Here is a 22,580-nt window from a genome sequence, read left to right as displayed (position 1 = left end):
TTCTTTCACTTAGTATGATATTTTCAAGGTTCATCCATGTTATAGTGTATTCTAATACTTCATTCTTTTTATGGCTGAATAATACTCTATTATATGGATATATCACATTTTGTTTATCCATTCAGTAGTGATGGACATTTGGGTTGTCCAAACATGCTATGAACATTGCTGTACAAGTTTTTGTATGGACATATATTTTCATTTTCTCTTGGGTACCTCAGGGTGCAATTGGTAACTCTATGTTTAACCTTTTGAAGAGGTGCCAGAATGTTTTCCTACTCGAAAATTGAATGTTTCCAATTTCTCTTATGTCCTTGTCAACACTTATTACCTGTTTTATTATAACTGTCCTAGTGGGTTGCAAGAGGCATTTCACTGTGGCTTTGATTTGCATTTCCCTGATGGCTAATGATGTTGAGCATCTTTTCTGATGCTTATTAGCCATTTATGTATCTTCTTTGGAGAAATGCCTATTCAGATCCTTTGCCTTTTCTAAACATTGAGTTGTCTTTTTATCAATGAGTTGTAAGAGTTCTTTATATATTCTAGATAGTAGTCCCTTATCAGATATGTGATATGAGTAAGCCACTACAAACATACATGTGCTTATGTCTCCATTTTGATTAATGAAATTATTTGTGTTGCTCTGTTTTTTCTTGATCAGTCTTGCTTAATTTTTATCTATTTTGTTACTCTTTTTAAAGAACCAACTTTAAGCTTTACTAATCTTTTTTAATTGTATTTTTGTTTTCTATTTCATTGATTTATACTCTTGTGTTTATTGTATTGGGGTTTACTCTGTTTTTCTGGCTTCTTAAATTAGAAACTTACTAATTTTCCAGCCTTTTCTAATATAAGTATTTAAGAAGATGAGAATTTTATTCAAGCCCTGCTTTTGCTGCATACCACAAGTTTCATTATATAATGCTTTCTTACCATTTGCTCTAAATATTTTTGTTGAAACTTGTCACTATAAACTTGTAGTGTACCTATCTGCCAAATTGTGTGATTTTCCCCAGTAACCTGAGTGTAGGTACAGAAAAAGTGGAAAATTAAGGACAATCCAGGTTTTCAGTTTTGCCAGCAAATACACTATATCTAATTTCATACCTTTCCGCCACATCTCATTTTCTCCCTGCATCTCATTAAGTAGTCTTTCTTTATTTAGAGACTCCACCTCTCATTATACTTTCTTCATTTCACTATTGCATCTATCACACACATCCATCACTAACTGTCATTGCCTACATTGACTTGTAATACTGTGGGCCATGAGAGTTTCAGCTATTGTGACAAGAATGTTTGCAGGATGAAGGGTGGAATTTAAACTAAGTAGGAAGGGAAGTCGAGATAGACAGGGACTATTCAGTAAGTAGATAGTAGTGAACTCAACAGACTGGAAGTCCCAATGAAGTAAAATGAACTGGTGATGAGTCATTGAGTAACCAGGATGGAAATTTAGAAGGTTGTTGTTTGAGAATGGATTATCTGAATTTAATATCTCAGAGGTAGAACAATTTTAAGTGGAATTATCATAATCTGATAATTCCATGCTCACAGATGGGTGAAGGAGAATGGAAGAGAAGGACCAAAGAGGAGGTTCCTGAGTGTTGCCTGAGTAGCTTCACAAAAGGAGTGAAGTCTTCTAGGTGGATGACCAGAGTTAGAGGGTGAGGAATTCTGTAAGACAGTTGCCAAAGGCTTCAGTGAATAAGAAAAGGTGACAAGAAGTTCAGAATTCATAGCAATAACAAAGGACAAACCATAGTCCAGTTAAATGGCCTAAGCTTCATGGGAGTAGGAATCCTTAATGAGGTTGGAGAAGGAGTGGACTAGAAGGGCAGAATGAGAATCAAGGAGAACCTGACCTTGCCTTTGAACTCTGAGAGGCATAAAAGTCAAGAAAATAAAAAGTGACTAAAGAGAGCTGTAGGGGAGAACCAGGTTTCAGTTAGGACCAGGAGGTGTCTAAAACCTTTGGTAAAAAGGTACTTTTCTGAAAATACTCCCTATGTCTCCAGTGCATCTCCCCTACCCTGTATCTCATTAAATACTTCCTATGACATATTTCCTCCTTACTTCTTCCTATGTAGCCCTTATTTCATTAGACTCCCCATCTCTTATTACCAGTCTGCATTTTCTTATCCCATCTCAAGGCATATTGCATCTCATCCATCACATATACCATCACTAAATGGGGATGGGAATCCCAAAGCCAGGTCTGATCCAGGAGAGGTGTTATGGACCAGAGCCAGGAAACTTATGCTAGAGGCTTGAACAATTGGTTGGTTCAGATATAGTAAAGAGGTTGTGAAATCATACAAGTGTATTTTAGAATTTTTGGTTGATTTTATATATAAGAAAATAGCATTTACTATAATTGGGTTTCTAAGAACCCAAGCTAGCCTATATTTCATGGCAAATTGCGGAAGTGCTGTAAGTTAATTTGTTCATTCATACAACAAATATTTATTGAGTTTGGGATATATACTCAATAGCAAGTCTAATGGCCTGGGCCTGTTCTCAAAGACCTCACAGTTTAGTGGGGCAGACAGACATACGAATACATTCTCTAAATTCAAATGGTAAGTGCTCTAATAAAAATAAATTCCTGTATATAATAATGAAAACCACTGTTTTTTAAAACCTGAATTGAATATAAGAACATTGGAAGACTGACGTGTACTAAAGCTGAACATATTCTTACCTATAATCTTTACCTGTAATCCAAACCCACTCCTACATAGATACCAAGCAGAAATGTGGCCATTTGTTCACCCAAAGATATATACAAGGTTGTTCATAGCAGCACTATTCACAATATTCAAAAACTAAAAGTTACTCAAATTATCAACAGTAGAATGGGAAAATCAGTTGAGGTATGTTCACACAGTAGAAGATTTTACAACAATGAGAATGAATGAACCATGACTACACATAATAATATGGATGAATTTCACACACATGATGTTCAACCAAAGAAAACACAAAAGAATACATACTACATGATTCCATTTATATAAAATTCAAAAACAGTCAAGACCAATCTATGATGTTAGAAGTCCGGATAGCAGTTACCCTTGGGAGAAGGGAGCTATAAAGCTGACAATCTTCTGTTTCTTGATCTGGGTACTAGTTACATGGGTATGTGAACCTTATGAAAATTCCTTGTACTATCTACTTAGGATTTATAACATACTTCAATATAAATTGAAGTATGTTATACTTCAATTTAAAAAGTACAAAAACAAAATGAACCCTAATTCTGGCTTCATCTGCCTTTTAACATGATTCATATTATGGAGGAAATAAATCTTTTCTTCTCTTTGATGTTTATAGAGCCCAGTGGTGGAGAGGTAGAGGAGAGACCTGGAACTGAAGCCTGTTGTTTATAGAGCACATTAATATGTCTTTGGCTATGTGAAGGAAGGTCCTGAACTGAGCTTGGGCTTAGGGTGCTAGATATAATTGAATTACTCATCATAATAACATGGAGGGATTTTTTGTTTGTTTGTTTGTTTTGGATTGCTGGGGTCTGTAAGAGATGGGGATGGAGGAAGACAGGGCAGTTGACAGGCAACTAGAGCCTGAATTGGCAGAAATGTTCTTGCATCTCATTGGGAATGGGGAAGTGCCAATATTAAATTTAATCTGCTATTCAGAACTATCATGTAATCCCACCCTTCCCAATTACTTATAAGCATTCAGTAAATCTGCTACATCTATAATTATACTGGGGCCTTCCAGTAGAAATTAAGGATAAGTGACTGTTCTACCGATCTGAGTCACTTGGAGCAGCGGTCCCCAACCTTTATGGCATCAGGGACTGGTTTTGTGGAAGACAATTTTTCCACGGACAGGGGAGTGGGTGTGGGTTGGTGGGTGGAGATGGCTCAGGCGGTAATGGGGAGCGGTGGATGAAGCTTTGCTCACTAGCCCGCCCCTCGCCTCCTGCTGTGCGGCCCAGTTCCTAACAGGCCAAGGACCAGTACTGGTCTGCAGGCCCGGGGGTTGGGGACCCCTGACTTGGAGGATAGGGAAAGGAATCACTGCAGGAGGCAAGATTACACAGATCTAGAGTCACACAAGAGCAGAAATGCAGAGCCAGAAATGACCATGGAAACAGAAGCCCTGGATCCAGGATATGGATTAGAGCAGTGGGGTTTTTTTTAATAACCATTTTTAAAATTGAAGTATAGTTAATTTACAATGTTGTGTTAGTTTCAGGTGTACACCAAAGTGATTGTTCTATATATATATATGTATGTATATTTTTTCTTTCTCAGATTATTTAACATTATATGTTATTACAAGATATTGAATATAGTTCCCTGTGTTGTACAGTAGGTCCTTCTTGCCCATCTATTTTATGTATAGTAGTGTGTATATGTTAATCCCAAATTCTCCCCCTGTCCCCGCTGTCCCCTTTGGTAACCATAAGATTGTTTTCTATGTTTGTGAGTCTATTTCTATTCTGTAAATAAGTATTTGCATCATTTTTTTAGATTCCACATATAAGTGATATCATATGATATTTGTCTTTCTCTGACTTACTTCACTTAATATGATCATCTCTAGATCCATCCATGTTGCTGCAAATGGCATTATTTCATGCTTTTTATGGCTAAGTAATATTCCATTGTATATATGCACCACATCTTTATGCGTTCATCTGTCAATGAACATTTAGGTTGTTTCCATGTCTTGGCTTTTGTAAATAGTGCTCTGAACACTGGGGTGCATGTATCTTTTTGAATTAGAGTTTTCTCAGGATATATGCCCAGGACTAGGATTGCTGGATCATATGGTAACTCTATTTTTAGTTTTTAAAGGAACCTCCATACCGTTTTCCATAGTGGCTGCACCAACTTACATTCCTACCAACAGTGAAACAGGGTTCCTTTTTTGGATAAGTGCTTTTTCTTAAGCTTCAGGGTATCCCCTCCTTTAGAGGAACATGAGATGAATTTAATGGATTGCAATCAGCATTTGTTTTAAGTGAAATTGGATAGATAGTAAGAATAGAAAATAACAGAATGTATCACACATAGCAAAAGATAATTACTTTCTGTGAAACTTTAAAAATGTATATGTATGTGTGTACTGGATCATGAGATAAAATGTATTTTTAAAATGTGGGTCCTAGTCAAAAAAAGTTCAGAAGACTCAGGACAAGAGGCTTAAAACAACCATCTAGGTTATGTGTAGCGGTGCAGAAGAGAGAGCATAAGGAGACTGTTTCACCAAGAAGGAGATATGTCAGCTTGGTCTTAAAGGACTATAGGAGGAGGTGAAGGACTTCCTAGAGGGAGTGCGTATACAAAGGCATTTCTGGGAACTAGCAACAGTTCCATGAGGATGGAACCTCACATAGGTGGGGAGGCATGCAGAAGATGAAGGTGGAGAGGAAGGTGTATTGAAACTCTGTTATAAAGGGTCTTATACATCAGAAGCGAGCGGGCTATATTTTATTTTGCAGGCCAAGGAAGATCTTTTTTAAAGGAAAATGACCCTAGCATCTGGTTCCCCTTGAAGCCCGCCAGAGGATAATGATCATGGTACCATTTATTGAGCATATACAGTGGGTCAGTGTTGAACTTCTTACTTAATATGCATTAGCTCAATTACGGATTAGCACAATAACCTCTCATATGGTAGACATCATAATTTTCCCCATTTGACAGATGAGCAAACTGAGGCTCAGAGACTTCACGTTGCTGCAGACCATACCTCTATCAAGCAGAAGGGATGGGCAGGTCTGTCTGACTCCAAAACAAATGCACCTAACCACTTCATAATGATAGAGCCTCTAGAGGGGCCTGACAGATAGCAGTCTTATCACCTGGCTAGAGACCAAAGGCAGAGAATGCTTGGCTTTCACTCTTCAGCTTATGCCTCAAGCCCAAGTAGACTGCTTTTTATACCTCTGGGAGGTGGAGGAAATGGCTGGAGGGGAGCCATGCCAGCACCTACACTCTCTCCCTCCTTTCATCAACTCTTCTGTCTCTAACCCTCTCCCTGCTTCAGTATGAGAACCTTCTGATGTCCCTGTTTCTTTATAAAACAGGGATAATAATGTTAGGTTTTATTAGATATATAATGATAATTCCACAAATTCTTTTTAAAAACACTTTGAGAACAAATTAGCGACTACTATTGAGTGTTCATTTAGTCATTTTTTCACTTGCATTTTGGGGTACATCATAACAGCTAAATTTCCAAGAGTCAGCTGTCTTCTGTTTAAATTTCTCATTTACATATGGAAGCGGTTAGCCACTAGGCTATTAAAGTAAAATGGCAAATCACTGCCTAGCTTAGTTCTTAATAAACACACCATCTCCTTCTCTGGTCTCGATGGCCAGCCTCAGAAGTGGGCAAATTAAGCAACTACCTACTTAAAGATTTCAAAGATGGTAAAAGGTCTTTACCTAAAAATGCCTCCCCCACCTGTAATTCTAATTCTACACACTCCCCAACAGCCTCCTTGAAGAAAAGACATATCCTTTCCAACTTGCTTTAGGTATGAGGTTACCTGAGAGGGATTATTAGCTAACTAATTAGTCTGTCACAGAAGGCACCTGCTTCCAACATCAACTGGAATGGCAGGGAAGCCTGAAAGAATGACAGCCAAGATGATATGATTTGGTGGGTTAAGGAAAGTGAGGGGGTAGAGGAGGTGGAAGTAGAGTTAGAAATTAAGGGAAGGAAAGATCCATAACTTGGAGCACCACTAAGAAAGGCAAAACCATTGGGCAGGCCTCTCCAGGAGACTCTGCAAGACCAGCAGCCATGTGGCTGACAGGGTCTTGGGGCTCCAGTCAGCTGTCAGGCCTGTGCCTCTGAGGTGCGAGATCTGAGTTCAGGACATTCGTCCACCAGAGACCTCCCAGCTCCATGTAATATCAAATGGCAAAAGCTCTCCCAGAGATCTCCATCTCAACGCCAAGACCCAGCTCCACTCAACAACCAGCAAGCTACAATGCTGGACGCCCCATGCCAAACAACCAGCAAGACAGGAACACAGCCCTACCCATTAGCAGAGAGGCTGCCTAAAATCATAACAAGGTCACAGACACCCCAAAACACACCTGCAGACACAGTCCTGCCCACCAGAAAGACAAGATCCAGCCTCATCCACCAGAACACAGACACCAGTCCCCTACACCAGGAAGCCTACACAACCCACTGAACCAACTTTAGCCACTGGGGACAGACACCAAAAACAACAGGAACTATGTACCTGCAGCCTGTGAAAAGGAGACCCCAAACACAGTAAGCTAAGGAAAATGAGAAGACACAGAAACAGCAGATGAAGGAGCAAGGTAAAAACCCACCAGACCAAAAAAATGAAGAGGAAATAGGCAGTCTACCTGAAAAAGAATTCAGAGGAATGATACTAAAGATGATTCAAAATCTTAGAAACAGAATGGAGAAAATACAAGAAACGTTTAACAAGGACATAGAAGAACTAAACAGCAACAAACAATGATGAACAACACAATCCATGAAATTAAAAATTCTCTAGAAGGAATCAATAGCAGAATAACTGAGGCAGAGCGGATACGTGACCTGGAAGATAAAATAGTGGAAATAACTTCTGCACAGCAGAATAAAGAAAAAAGAATGAAAAGAATTGAGGACAGTCTTAGAGACTTCTGGAACAACATTAAACGCACCAACATTCGAATTATAGGGGTCCCAGAGGAAGAGGAAAAGAAAGGAACTGAGAAAATATTTGAAGAGATTATAGTTGAAAACTTATATGGGAAAGGAAATAATCAAGTCCAGGAAGCGCAGAGAGACCCGTACAGGATAAATCCAAGGAGAAACACACCAATACACATATTAATCAAATTATCAAAAATTAAATACAAAGAAAAAATATTAAAATCAGCAAGGGAAAAACAACAAATAACATACAAGGGAATCCCCATAAGGTTAACAGCTGATCTTTCAGCAGAAACTCTGCAAGCCAGAAGGGAGTGGCAAGACATATTTAAAGTGATGAAGGAGAAAAACCTACAACCAAGATTACCCAGCAAGCATCTCATTCAGATTTCATGGAGAAATTAAAACCTTTACAGACAAGCAAAAGCTAAGAAAATTCACCACCACCAAACCAGCTTTACAACAAATGCTAAAGGAACTTCTCTGGTCAGGAAACACAAGGGAAGGAAAAGACCTACAATAACAAACCCAAAACAATTACGAAAATGGTAATGGGAGCATACATATGGATAATTAGCTTAAATGTAAATGGATTAAATGCTCCCACCAAAAGACATAGACTAACTGAATGGATACAAAAACAAGACCCGTATATATGCTGTCTACAAGAGACCCACTTCAGACCTAGGGACACGTACAGACTGAAAGTGAGGGGTTAGAAAAAGATATTCCATGCAAAGGGAAATCAAAAGAAAGCTGGAGTAGCAAGTCTCATATCAGACAAGATAGACTTTAAAATAAAGACTATTACAAGAGAAAAAGGACACTACATAATGATCAAGGGATCAATCCAAGAAAAAGATATAATGATTGTAAATATTTATTCACCCAACGTAGGAGCACATCAATACATAAGGCAAAAGCTAACAGCCATAAAAGGGGAAATTGACAGTAACACAATCATAGTAGGGGACTTCAACACCCCACTTTCACCAAGATCATCCAAATCTTGGTGATCATCCAAAATGATCATCCAAAATGAAAATAAATAAGGAAACACAAGCTTTAAATGATACATTAAATAAGATGGACTTAGTTGACATTTATAGGCCATTCCATCCAAAAACAACAGAATACACTTTCTTCTCAAGTGCTTATGGAACATCCTCCAGGATAGATCATATCTTGGGTCACAAGTCAAGCTTTGGTAAATTTAAGAAAATTGAAATCATATCAAGTATCTTTTCCAACCACAATGCTGAGACTAGATATCAATTACTGGAAAAAAATCTGTAAAAAATACAAACATGTGGAGGCTAAATAATACACTGCTTAACAACCAAGGTATCACTGAAGAAATCAAAGAGGAAATCAAAAAATACTTAGAGACAAATGGCAATGAAAACACGACAACCCAAACCTATGGGATGCAGCAAAAGCAGTTCTAAGAGGGAAGTTTATAGCAATACAATCCTACTTCAAGAAACAAAAAACATCTCAAACAACCTAACCTTACAGCTAAAGCAATTAGAGAATGAAGAACAAAAAAACCCCAAAGTTTGCAGAAAGAAAGAAATCATAAAGATCAGATCAGAAATAAATGAAAAAGAAATGAAGGAAACGATAGCAAAGATCCATAAAACTAAAAGCTGGTTCTTTGAGAAGATAAACAAAATTGAATAACCATTAGCTAGACTCATCAAGAAAAAAAAGGCAGAAGACTTAAATCAATAGAATTAGAAATGAAAAAGGAGAAGTAACAGCTGACACTGCAGAAATACAAAGGATCATGAGAGATTACTACAAGCAACTATATGCCAATAAAGTGGACAACCTGGAAGAAATGGACAAATTCTTATAAAAGCACAACATTCTGAGACTGAACCAGGAAAAAATAGAAAGTATAAACAGACCAATCACAAGCACTGAAATTGAGACTGTGACTAAAAATCTTCCAACAAACAAAGGCCCGGACCAGATGGCTTCACAGGCGAATTCTGTCAAACATTTAGAGAATAGCTAACACCTATCTCTCTCAAACTCTTCCAAAGTATAGCAGAGGGAGGAACACTCCCAAACTCATTCTACGAGGCCACCATCACCCTGATACCAAAACCGGACAAAGATGTCACAAAGAAAACTACAGGCCAATATCACTGATGAACATAGATGCAAAAATCCTAGCAAACAAAATACTAGCAAACAGAGTCCAACAGCACATTAAAAGTATCATATACCATGATCAAGTGGGGCTTATCCCAGGAATGCAAGAATTCTTCTATATACACACCAATCGGTGTGATAAACCATATTAACAAATTGAAGGAGAAAAACTATATGATCTTCTGAATAGATGCAGAAAAAGCTTTCGACAAAATTCAACACCCATTTGTGATAAAAACCCTCCAGAAAGTAGGCATAGAGGGAACTTACCTCAACATTATAAAGGCCATATCTGAGAAACCCACAGCCAACATTTTTGTCACTGGTGAAAAACAAACCATTTCCTCTAAGATCAGGAACAAGACAAGGTTGTCCACTCTCACCACTATTATTCAACACAGTTTTGGAAGTTTTAGTCACAGCAGTCAGAGAAGACGAAGAAGTAAAAGGAATCCAAATCAGAAAAGAAGAAGTAAAGCTGTCACTGTTTGCAGATGACATGATATTATACATAGAGAATCCTAAAGATGCTACCAGAAAACTACTAGAGCTAATCAATGTATCTGGTAAAGTAGCAGGATACAAACTTAATGCACAGAAATCTCTGGCATTCCTATACACTAATGATCAAAAATCTGAAAGAGAAATTAAGGAAACACTCCCATTAACCATTGCAACAAAAAGAATAAAATACCTAGGAATAAACCTACCTAAGGAGACAAAAGACCTGTATGCAGAAAACTATAAGACACTGTTGAAAGAAATTAAAGGTGATACAAACAGATGGAGAGATATACCATGTTCTTGGATTGGAAGAATCAACATTGTGAAAATGACTCTACTACCCAAAGCAGTCTACAGATTCAATGCAATCCCTATCAAACTACAACTGGCATTTTTCACAGAACTAGGACAAAAAAATTCATAATTTTTATGGAAACACAAATGACCCCAAATAGCCAAAGCAATCTTGAGAAAGAAAAATGGAGCTGGAGGAATCAGGCTCCTTGACTTCAGACTATACTACAAAACTACAGTAATCAAGTCAATATGATACTGGCACTGAAACAGAAATATAGATCAATGGAACAGGATAGGAAGCCCAGAGATAAAGCCATGCACATATGGTCACCTTATTTTTGATAAAGGAGGCAAGAATATACAATGGAGAGAATACAGCCTTTTCAATAAGTGGTGCTGGGAAAACTGGACTGCTACATGTAAAAGAATGAAATTAGAACACTCCCTAACACCATACACAAAAATAAATTCAAAATGGATTAAAGACCTAAATGTAAGGCCAGAATCTATCAAACTCTTAGAGGAAAACATAGGCAGAACACACTATGACATAAACCACAGCAAGATCCTTTTTGACCCACCTCCTAGAGAAATGGAAATAAAAACAAAAATAAACACATGGGACCTAATGAAACTTAAAAGCTTTCGTACAGCAAAGGAAGCCATAAACAAGATGAAGAGACGACGCTCAGAATGGGAGAAAATATTTGCAAATGAAGCAACGGACGAAGGATTAATCTCCAAAATTTACAAGAAGCTCATGCAGCTCAATATCAAAAAAACAAACAACCCAATCCAAATATGGGCAGAGGACCTAAATAGACCTCTCTTCAAAGAAGATATACAGATTGCCAACAAATACATGAAAGGATGCTCAACATCACTAATCATTAGAGAAATGCAAATCAAAACTAGAATGAGGTATCATCTCACACGAGTCAGAATGGCCATCATCAAAATATCTAGAAACAATAAATGCTGGAGAGGGTGTGGAGAAAAGGAAACCCTCTTGCACTGTGGGTGGGAATGTAAATTGATACAGCCACTATGGAGAACAGTATGGAGTTTCCTTAAAAAATTAAAAATAGAACTACCATACAACCGCAATCCTGCTACTGGGCATATCCCCTGATAAAACCGTAATTCAAAGAGTCATGTACCACAATTTTCATTGCAGCTCTATTTACAATAGCCAGGACATGGAAGCAACCTAAGTGTCCATGGACAGATGAATGCATAAAGGAGATGTGGCACATATATACAATGGAATATTACTCAGCCATAAAAGGAAGCAAAATTGAGTTATTTGTAGTGAGGTTGATGGACCTAGAGACTGTCATACAGAGTGAAGTAAGTCAGAAAGAGAAATCAGATACTGTATGCTAGCATATATATATGGAATCTGAAAAGAAAAAAAAAAGGTTCCAAAGAACCTGTGGGCAGGAGAGGAATAAAGACGCAGACATAGAGAATGGACCTGAGGACCCGGGGAGGGGGAAGGGGTAAGCTGGGACAAAGTGAGAGAGTGGCATGGACATATATACACTACCAAATGTAAAATGGGTAGCAAGTGGGAAGAAGCTGCATAACACAGGGAGATCAGCTCAGTGCTTTGTGACCACCTAGAGGGGTGGGATAGGGAGGGTGGGAGGGAGACACAAGAAGGAGATATGGGGATATATGTGTATGTATAGCTGATTCACTTTGTTATAAAGCAGAGACTAATACACCATTGTAAAGCAATTATACTCCAATAAAGATGTTAAAAAAAAAACCCTTTGGGCAGCGTAAGGACTTAAAGACATACGTATCTCTAAGAGAGAACGTTTTTAAGAGGGGTGTTAGTCTTTAATGGGTAGAGTTTCAGCCAGGGAGAATGAAAAAGTTCTGGAGATGGTTGGTGATGGTGGTTGCATAAGAATGTGAATGCCACAAAACTGTAGACTTAAAAATGGTTAAAATGGTAAGTTTTATGTTATATATACTACGAATATATTCTAGAAAATCCATGAGAGAAATGAAGGCTGTCAAGGCTGTTTTCACTAGTCCTTTGCCTCAGGTAATATGGTAGTCTGCCTTCAAGTTGGCTCCAATAATTCTCATCTCCTAGTATGCACTCCTCTGTGTTGTCCCCTCCCACAGTGGATTGGGCTGACCTGGGTAACCCATAGGACACAGCAGTGGTGACCAGAAATGGTCTTCCAAGGCTAGGTCATAAAAGATACTGCAACTTCTAATTGGTTCTCCCTTGGATTTCTTGCTCTGGAGGAAGTGAGCTGCCATGTTATGAGGACATGCAAGCAGTCTATGGAGAGGTCCAGGCATGAGAAACTAAGGCCTCCAGCCAACAGCCAGCATTAACCTGCCAACCAAATGAGGAGCCACCTTGGAAGCAGGTCTCCAGCAGTCCCAGTCATGACAGCCTAAGCCAGAACCACCCAGCTAAGCTGCTTCCAAATTCCTGACCCACCAAAACGTGAGATAATGTTTATAGTTGTTTTAAGCCACTAAGTTTTGGGGTAATCTTACACAGACATTGATAACTAATACAGAGAGCGTTCAGACCCTTCATCAACTGCCTGAAACTATTGTCTTCAGTCATTTATGTATCTCTGTTTGTTATATCACAGCTACTTAAAGATATTCCATGACCCCATTTACATAAAGTTGCACTTACCTTTACATGTTTTGAATACCCAACAAGTGACGTAAAAATATTTCCCAAGATTGGAAGGGCATTGCTGAATTTCAGACAGTTAAGACTAGAAGAGCAATTCCTAACACAATACACCTTGTCAGATAACGTGAATGTTTTTCCTTTTAACATTGTTAGGTGAAATGCTTAAAAACCTGAAGGCAGGCCAGTGTTTTCAATCATTTTACTCCTTAACATGTATGAACCCTCTTTCAATATATTTATATAAAAAAGAGGAGGCAAATAAATAAATAAAGATGCTAACTAACTAAATAGAGCAAGCCAACTGAAGAACTTTGTGAGGGCTAACTTCTTTTCTCTTGGTTCCGTGCGTATACCTACCTAGAATTCTAACCTCTGCATCTGTGAGTCTCCAGTTTCTCAGCCCAAGCTTGATGAGCTGTGGGGCCCCCTTCAGTTGCTCCAGCAGCCTGTCCAAGCTGACTCGTTCATCACTGCACCAGGGCAGCATCAGCACATTTAGCTGTTCCAAGATGTGCAGCCTGTCAACTTGAAGAACCAGAGAGCAGTTCAGGAATTGGATCCATCTCAAAATTGATGTGGGAGAAGGAATGATTTTTATCTCTGCAGGCTGCTCAATGTGCAATAAGGATCTACTTGGGATTTTTGTTAATATTTTTACGGGAAGTGTTCAAGAATATACAAACATACAGAACAGTATAATGAAATTATATGTACTAATAAGCCAACTTTCAACAAACTCTGAATCATGGACAACCTTGCTTCATCGTCATCAAATTCCTTCCCTTCTATATTATTTTGAAGCAAATCTCAGACAGTTAAGTATCAGGTTTTTTAATTCTAACATAATCACAGTAGCATTATCACACCTTAAAAATCTTATCACTGGGACTTCCCTTGGTGGCGCAGTGGTTAAGAATCCTCCTGCTGGTGCAGGGGACGCAGGTTCAAGCCCTGGTCCGGGAGGATCCCACATGCCGTGGAGCAGCTGGGCCTGTGCTCCACAACTACTGAGCCTGTGCTCTAGAGCTCGTGAACCACAACTGCTGAGCCCACGTGCTACAACTACTGAAGCCTGTGCTCCGCAACAAGAAAAGCCACTGCAGTGAGAAGCCCGCACACCACAACAAAGCGTGGCCCCCATTCGCTGCAGCTAGAGAAAGCCCACGCACAGCAACGAAGACCCAACACAGCCAAAAATAAATTAATTAAAAAAAAATCTTATCAGTAACTTAAGCAGATATGTCTTGAATATCACTCTCAGACACTAGCTCACTAGAAGGAGACAAGCAGGTGGGAGTCTCAGGTGCAGTGAGTATGGGAAAACTGGTAACTCAAAAACCATGGGCCTGTATTCCTCAAGGGCAGTTTAAGGAAGGGCTAAATGACTTACTTAAGGTCCATCTAGTAAGGCATATGTGGATAAAAGACTATTTGAGTACCTGATAATGATGACTATTTGAGTATTGGATTTTGGCTAAGTTGTCAATTCGTTTTGTTTTTTTTTGGCCACACAGTGCTGCATGTGGGATCTTAGTTCCCTGACCAGGAATTGAATCTGCACCGCCCCCTGCAGTGCAAGTGCAGAGTCTTAGCCACTGGACTACCAGGGAAGTCCCTAAATTGTCATTCTTACTTAGTTCATGAAGAGCTTCATTTCCATCCTTTTCCAGATGATTTTCAGATAAATCAAGAATGCTCAGTTTGGCCAAGTTGTGAAGATTCTGAGCTGCAAAAAAAATTTTTTTAATCCAAAACAACAAGACTTTCAGGGAACTATAAATGCATTTTTAAAAATCCTTAGAAGAATTCTGAGTCCTTGTTTTCTTTGTTGATAGTATACAAACCATTATTTGACTTGATTAATTAATTTATTTCAAAAAGTATCTGGATAGGTTTAACCCCCAATTGCCACGACTGTGACTAGTGCACAGATATTTCCTTGTTCCAAGTTCTGACTAAAAAAACTGAGTTCACAAAAAGCCTAAAGCATCCGGGAATATAGTTTTTATGTCACTTTAGTAAAGTCACTCCATTTCTCTAAGCCTCAGTGTCTTCATCTTTAGAATAAGGAAGGTGAACTAAATAAACTATGAGGGTGCTTACAATTCTAAAATGCCCTATCATGAAGGAAAAACAAAGGAACAAAAACCAGATGAGATGAGATGTTCTTTGTGTACTCAGTTTAGATGATTTTGTTAATGTCATAGTGGTGATACTAATAATAAAAACTTAGAAATTAAAAAAAGACAGATGAGGGGCTTCCCTGGTGGCACAGTGGTTGAGAGTCCACCTGCCGATGCAGGGGACACGGGTTCGTGCCCCGGTCCGGGAAGATCCCACATGCCACGGAGCGGCTAGGCCCATGAGCCATGGCCGCTGAGCCTGCGCATCCGGAGCCTGTGCTCCACAACGGGAGAGGCCACAACAGTGAGAGGCCCGCGTACTGCAAAAAAAAAAAAAAAAGACAGATGAGAAAAATAGAAAACAAATAGCAAAATGACTGATGGAAATCTAGTCCTATAAATAATTACATTAAATGTAAATGGATTAAACACTCCAGTTAAAGAGATTAATAAGACTAGATTTTTTTTTTTTAAAGCAAGACCCAACTCCATCTACAAGACATGTATTTTAATGACAAAGACATGAATATACTGAGGTTAAAATTTGGAAAACTATATTACATGTAAACATTAATCATAAAATGCTATCACTCTAGCTGATCACTGCTTAATTCTTTTCATTTCAGATATTTATCATGGTTGTTTAATCTAGTTGAAGTTTTTCCTATCAAGAATAATGAGAAAAATCTCCTTTAAAAAATAGTCAATTTTTTAATGAATATATACTCTTGTTATAATATTAGCTATTATTTATTTATTTATTTATTTTGTGGTACGCGGGCCTCTCACTGTTGTGGCTTCTCCCGTTGCGGAGCACAGGCTCTGGACGCGCAGGCTCAGCGGCCATGGCTCATGGGTCCAGCTGCTCTGCGGCATGTGGGATCTTCCCAGACCGGGGCACGAGCCCGTGTCCCCTGCATCGGCAGGCGGACTCTCAACCACTGCGCCACCAGGGAAGCCCACTATTATTAATTTTAAGCAATCATATGACCCTTTTTCTTATAATAAAATATCTTCTGGGATTTGGTTTAAAATAAAAAACCTGCAGAACTCCTCTTAAAAAGGGTACAGCTGCTATTTTAAGTTCTAAGCCTTTCTCGCTGCAGAGCAAGTAGAGAAGTAAAGTAGTATGGTCATCATTCTCATGCTTTCCGTTGTTTATCTGGCCTTTTCTAATCCTGGGTTTCTCTAGCTTTTGGTTTATGTTGGCATATAAATAGTTTCCTTAGGAAACTTTACAGACTCCTAGCAGTTGTGTATTCTGTTTTTAAAAGGCTAGACCATCTTTTTTACCAAAATCTAAATTAAAAAATAATCTGAATCGAACATATCTAGTTTATCCTTAAATATGCAAAGGTTTCTCCATACTTGGTATATGCACACTTTAAGAACTCAAAAGACTCAACTCATATTGATGCACATTAACTCCTTCTTTACAGGGCAATAGGTAAGCTTTGGAAAGCCTGAAAACATTTAAGGAAATCCTTCTCTCTCTGCTTCTCAATCACTTCTTTATCCATTCATCCAAATCTTTATTAAGCAGTTATTATATAACAGAATATGTGCCAAGCTTCAAGCACCTATTTCTTATTTTCTTCCTCTTTACCTTTTCTTAAAATGACAACATCTTCAATTATCCTGAAATTCTCTCCTATTATTTATCCATAATAAATTTTCATTCCAGTCATGAAGAAGGTCATTAAAAACAAGTTAGATATTACCTAGAAGTCTTTATTATCTTTTCCAGTTTCCCTAAAAATTAAATTTCCATTTGAGAGACTTAGCATGCCTTAGTATGAAAATATCGTGTGTTTTCTTACACTATTTTCATAATGCAGGCAGCAGTTACCTAGGGTTTTCACAGCATTTCCTGACAGGCAGCAGGAGACTAATTGGATTTCTTTAAGGTCACAGGGTTCAGCTGACAGAGACTTGACTATGTAATCCATTCCCTCCCCTATATCAGACAAGTGGGTCAAACGAAGTAAACACATCTTTTTCAGATTTGTCAGACCTTCAGCTGCAAAAAAAAAGGAAAGGAAATGCATTAAGTCACCAAGTACATAAAGGCATCCTTGCCTTGTATAGACACAGCCAGTGTTAAAGCATCTTAGCTGTTCTTATTATCAAACTTGTATTAGTAAATATATTAGAGAAAACAAAAATCTGACCTAGTTTTGTAGCATCTTCTTCATTCATCTTAATATTATCCAGTATGAGCGTCATAAGGTTCTTCAAATTACCTAAGCTGTCAGTCAGACCACCTGCCAAAGAAAAGGGATTGGACTATGTTCAGCTGTCATTTACTATATTTCTATTACCAATCAAAAGATTTTAGTTGTCACTATGGGCAAGAAATGCTCATGAAATTGACACAAAAATATATTTTTTTGGTGAGAGATGGAGATCTTCCTTAGCTAAAAACATGTTTTAAAAATATAATGGAATTACAATGGAAAACAATAACAGAAAGATAACTGGGAAATCTCCAAACAGTTGGATGTTAAACAACGCACTTCTAAACAAGCATGGATCAAACAGGAAGTCTCAAGGAAAATTAGATAATATTTTGAAAAATACAGAAATTAAAATATATCAAAATCTCCAGTTAACAGTTACTTAAAGGGAGGTTTAGAGCATTGAATGCTTATATTAGAAATAAGGAAAGTTTTCAAATCAACAACCTAAGCTTACTACTTCAGAAACTAGAGAGAGAAGAGCAAAATAAACCCAATGCAAGACAAAGCAATAAAATAATAAAGATACGGGCAGAAATCAATCACAAATCACAAACAGAAACAATAGGGAAAAATCAATGGAAATTAAAAGTTATATCTTTAAAAAGATCAATAAAATTGATAAATTTCTAGCAAGACTGACAAAGAAAAAATGAGGAATAACAAATTACCAATATCAGAAATGAAAGGGAAGATATCATTACAGAAATCACAGATGTTAAAAGGATAGAGAATAATATGAACAAATCTACATGCATAAATTTGACAACATAGACAAAATTGCACAATTTCTTGAAAGGCACAAACTAGTAAAATTTACCCAACATTACATAATCTGAATAGTCCTGTATAACTAAGGAAATTGAATTTGTAGTTTAAAATTTTCCAAAAAAGAAAGTTGCAGGCACAGATAATTTGACTTGAAAATTCTACCAAACTTTCAAAGAAGAAATAACACCAATTCTACACAATCATTTCCAGGAAACAGAAATACAGACAACACTTCCCAACTCATTTTATGACACTACCATTAACCAATCTGAAACCCAGACTAAGGGAATAAAACAAAAGAAAACTTCAAACCAATATCACTTATGAAATCCTCAACAAAATATTACCAAGGAGTCCAGCCATATATAAAAAGAATATTATACTACCACCAAGTGAGCTTCATACAGGGAATGCAGGACTGTTTTGATATTTGGAAATCAATCCATGTACTTCACTATATTAACAGTCTAAGGAAGAAAAACTACATGATCATATAAATTGATACAGCAAAAATTGTTGATACAATCCAATAACCATTCATGATAAAAATCCTCAGCAACCTAGGAATAGAAGGAAACTTCCCCAACCTGATAAAAGGCACCTTCAAAAAAACTACAGTTAGCATCACACTTCATGGTGAAAGTCTGAATGCTTACTCCCTAGGATCAGGAACAAGGGAGGATGTTCACTTTCACCTCTCCTTTTCAACACTATACTGCAAGTCATAATCAGTGCAGTAAGGCAAGAAAATGAAATAAAAGGAATACAGGGACTTCCCTGGTGGCGCAGTGGTTAAGAATCTGCCTGCCAATGCAGGGGACATGGGTTCGATCCCTGGTCTGGGAAGATCCCACATGCTGCAGAGCAACTAAACCTGTGCACCACAACTACTGAGCCTGCACTCTAGAGCCCGCCTGTGCACCTAGAACCTGTGCTCTGCAACAAGAGAAGCCATCGCAATGAGAAGTCTGCACACCACAACCAACAGTAGCTCCTGCTCGCTGCAACTAGAGAAAGCCCACGCGCAGCAACAAAGACCCAACGCAGCCAAAGATAACGAAATAAATTTATTTTAAAAAATGAATAAATAAAAGGAATACAAAATTGGAAAGGAAGAAATGAAAATAATCTTTTTGGAAGGGACATGAAATAAGTTTATCAAAGGTATAGAGTACAAGATCAACACACAAAAATCAACTGTATTTCTGTAGTAGCAATAAATAATTGGTAACCAAATTTTTTTAAATTACCATTTTTAAATTACCATTTTTTAAATTACCAAATGAATGAAACAGGTATAAATCTAAAAAACATATACACAATCAACATGATGAAAAGTACAAAATGGTGAAAAAAGAAATCAAGGAAAATCTAAACAAATGGAAAGAGAAACCATGGTCATAGATTCAACATAATAACAATGTCAATTCTCCCTAAATTGTTCTATAGATTTAACGTAATTCCAACCAAGATCCCAAGAAGAGTTTTTGACGATATAAACAATGTGATTCTTGGGAATTTCCTGGCAGTCCAATGGTTAGGACTCTGTGATTTCACTGCTAAGGGCTCAGGTTCAATCCCTGGTTGGGGAACTAAGATCCCACAGGCCGTGCGATGCAGCCAAAAAAAAAAAAACAAAAAAAAATGTGATTCTAAAATTTATATGGAAGGACAAAGGAACTAGAATATTTTAAAATTATATTGAAAAAGAAGAAGAAAGTTGGAGAAATAACACTACCCAATTTTATGACTTACTATAAAGTAAAAGTTACTAAGACAATGTAGTATTTGCAAGGGATAGACAAAGGTATTGACAAATGAAAGATCAATGGAAAATAGTATCCAGAAATACACCCATACAACTATAGCCAAAAAATTTGGGCAAAGATATAAAGGCTATTCAAACATGAAAGAATAGTCATTTCAATAAACAGAACAACTGGATATCCATAGGGAAGAAAAATGAACCTTGATCTAAACTTCACACCTTACACAAATGTTAACTCAAAATGGATCATAGATCTAAATGTAAAACATAAAACTTTAAAAGAAAATATAGGAAAAAAATCATCATGACCTGGGGTTATGCGAAGAGTTCTTAGACATGACACCAAAAGCATGATTTATAAAGAAAAAAAATGGACAGCAACAAAATGTAAAACTTTTGTTCTATGAAAGACACTGTTAAAGAATGAAAAGACTAGCTACAGATTGGGAGAAAATATTTTCAAATCACTTATCTCACAAAGGACTTGTATCATGAATATATTTTTAAAAAAACATGTAAAACTCAACATTAAGAAAACAAATTGACCCAATTAAAAATGGGTAGGAACTTCCCTGTTGGTCCAGTGGGTAAGACTCCATGCTCCCAATGCAGGGGGCCCAGGTTCGATCCCTGGTCAGGGAACTAGATCCTGCATGCATGCCACAACTAAGAGTCCACAAGCCACAACTAAGAAGTCTGCATGCTGCAACTAAGAGCCTGCATGCCACAACTAAAGATCCCACATGCCACAACGAAGATCTCACGTGCTGCAACTAAGACCTGGCACAGCCAAAATAAAAATATAAATAAATACTTTTTAAAAACTGGGTAAAAACTTGAAGAGACATTTCACTAAGTTGCAAACAAGCACATGAAGAATTTTCAACTTTTATTAGCCAACTCTGATGATATAACACCATACACAGAGTTCCAGTTGCTCCACATCCTCATCAGCACTTGGTATTGTCTGGGTTTTTTTTTCTTATTGTAAAATGACAAAAAGAAAAACAGAAATAATACTAAATGCTTAGCATTAAGTGAGAATGCAGAGCAACTAAAATTCTCATGTATTGCTACTGAAAATGTAAAATGTACAAAGTGGAAAATAGTTTGGAAGTTTCCTAAAAAGTTAAACAAGCACTTGTCATATGGCTCAGCAATGCTAATCCTACATATTTACCCAAGTGAATTGAAAACTTATTTTCACATTAAAAACTTTCATAAGAATGTTTATAGTAGTTCTATCTATAATTGCCCAAACTGGAAATAACCGACATGTCTTTCAGTAGTGACTAGATTCTAGCTATAAGAAAAAATAAGTGCTGATTGCAAACTCAAATGTCAAAGAGGGCCAGGGAGATGATGTTATTATAAGAAGTAGAACAGATGGGCTTTGTGCCCAACTGGAGATTATGTGTCTTTCCAAAGAGTGTAGGAGCAGATCATGAAGCTCTAGCCAGTTGTTACCAACTGCAGTTGTCAAATCTATAATTTTCAAGAGGAATGAGAAACCTGTATTTTCACATGATATTTCCCAATTTCAAAATGGTGGCATCTCCTTTAGGGAGAAGAGTCATAGCTAGGGGAGAGAGAACGGAAGGAGACTTTTCATCATAGATTGTTTTATAAATTGGACCATGTAAATATATTACTCAAAAAATAAATTTAAAATATTAAGAACAAAATATTGGCAAACATTAAAAAGAAAATTTTTAATTATATGTAGGTCAAATTCAGCATGTAAGTGAGCGGTTTGCAATATCAGCACAAACAAATGGCCATCAAGAGAAGATGGTAAAGCCTCCTAACACAGAACGCAGTCTAATAAAGTCTGAGTGACTATCCAGAATCTTATAGAACGTCTTCCTGCATTGAGTAGGAGGTTGCAAAGCTTATCTGTACAAAAGGTTCTAGATTCTTAAAATGATAGAAAATGTCCTCTACAGGGTGACAAGTGAGGCAGAGCCTAATGGGAAGCCACTTGTGGATGAAAATGAATATCAGATTACAGTCACATAGAACAAGGCTCCTGCCGGCCCATAGCTTCACAGAACTCAGCAGCCCCTGCTCTGGGCAACAGGACTGATCTGCACAGGTGTGGCTGGACTACACAGGTAAGGGAGACACTCACCTTTAGTGTTATTGTGAATCTGGGGAAAACTCCCCTTTACCCAGAAAGATTGACCCCACATGTATGTGTCTGAAGTCTGGAATTTCTTCATGTTCGACAAAAACTGTTCCCAAAATCTTCCTTCAAAATGAATGATATTTGGGGTGGGGCTGGGGCTGGATGTGCTGCAATTTCCTAGATGAGAATCTAGTGACACAGTTAGCCACCAGCTTCTGCAGGTGATTAGTTTATGGTGGGA

General features: G+C 37.6%; 2 protein-coding genes across 2 annotated transcripts in view; one reads left to right on the top strand and one right to left on the bottom strand.

The window, feature by feature from the left end:
- Positions 1-22,580, bottom strand: part of NLRC4 (NLR family CARD domain containing 4) — a 31,666-nt gene that overhangs the window by 4,514 nt on the left and 4,572 nt on the right. Inside the window, exons 4-7 of the mRNA XM_060168963.1 lie at positions 17,607-17,699; positions 17,285-17,455; positions 14,946-15,038; positions 13,670-13,837 (exon numbers count right to left, since the gene is read on the bottom strand). Coding sequence (XP_060024946.1) covers positions 13,670-13,837; positions 14,946-15,038; positions 17,285-17,455; positions 17,607-17,699 — 525 coding nt within the window. The remainder of the gene's footprint in view (positions 1-13,669; positions 13,838-14,945; positions 15,039-17,284; positions 17,456-17,606; positions 17,700-22,580) is intronic.
- SLC30A6 (solute carrier family 30 member 6) overlaps positions 1-22,580 on the top strand; it is a 66,537-nt gene that overhangs the window by 42,773 nt on the left and 1,184 nt on the right. The window contains exons 17-18 of the transcript XR_009544081.1: positions 12,901-13,108; positions 22,158-22,325. The gene's annotated coding sequence lies outside the window, so the exon portion shown is untranslated. The remainder of the gene's footprint in view (positions 1-12,900; positions 13,109-22,157; positions 22,326-22,580) is intronic.

Source organism: Lagenorhynchus albirostris, chromosome 13 (genome assembly GCF_949774975.1).
Source record: "Lagenorhynchus albirostris chromosome 13, mLagAlb1.1, whole genome shotgun sequence".
In the NCBI taxonomy this organism is placed as follows: domain Eukaryota; kingdom Metazoa; phylum Chordata; class Mammalia; order Artiodactyla; family Delphinidae; genus Lagenorhynchus; species Lagenorhynchus albirostris.
The sequence above is the reverse complement of the archived record's forward strand: the minus strand, read 5'-3'. Positions and strand labels throughout refer to the sequence as shown.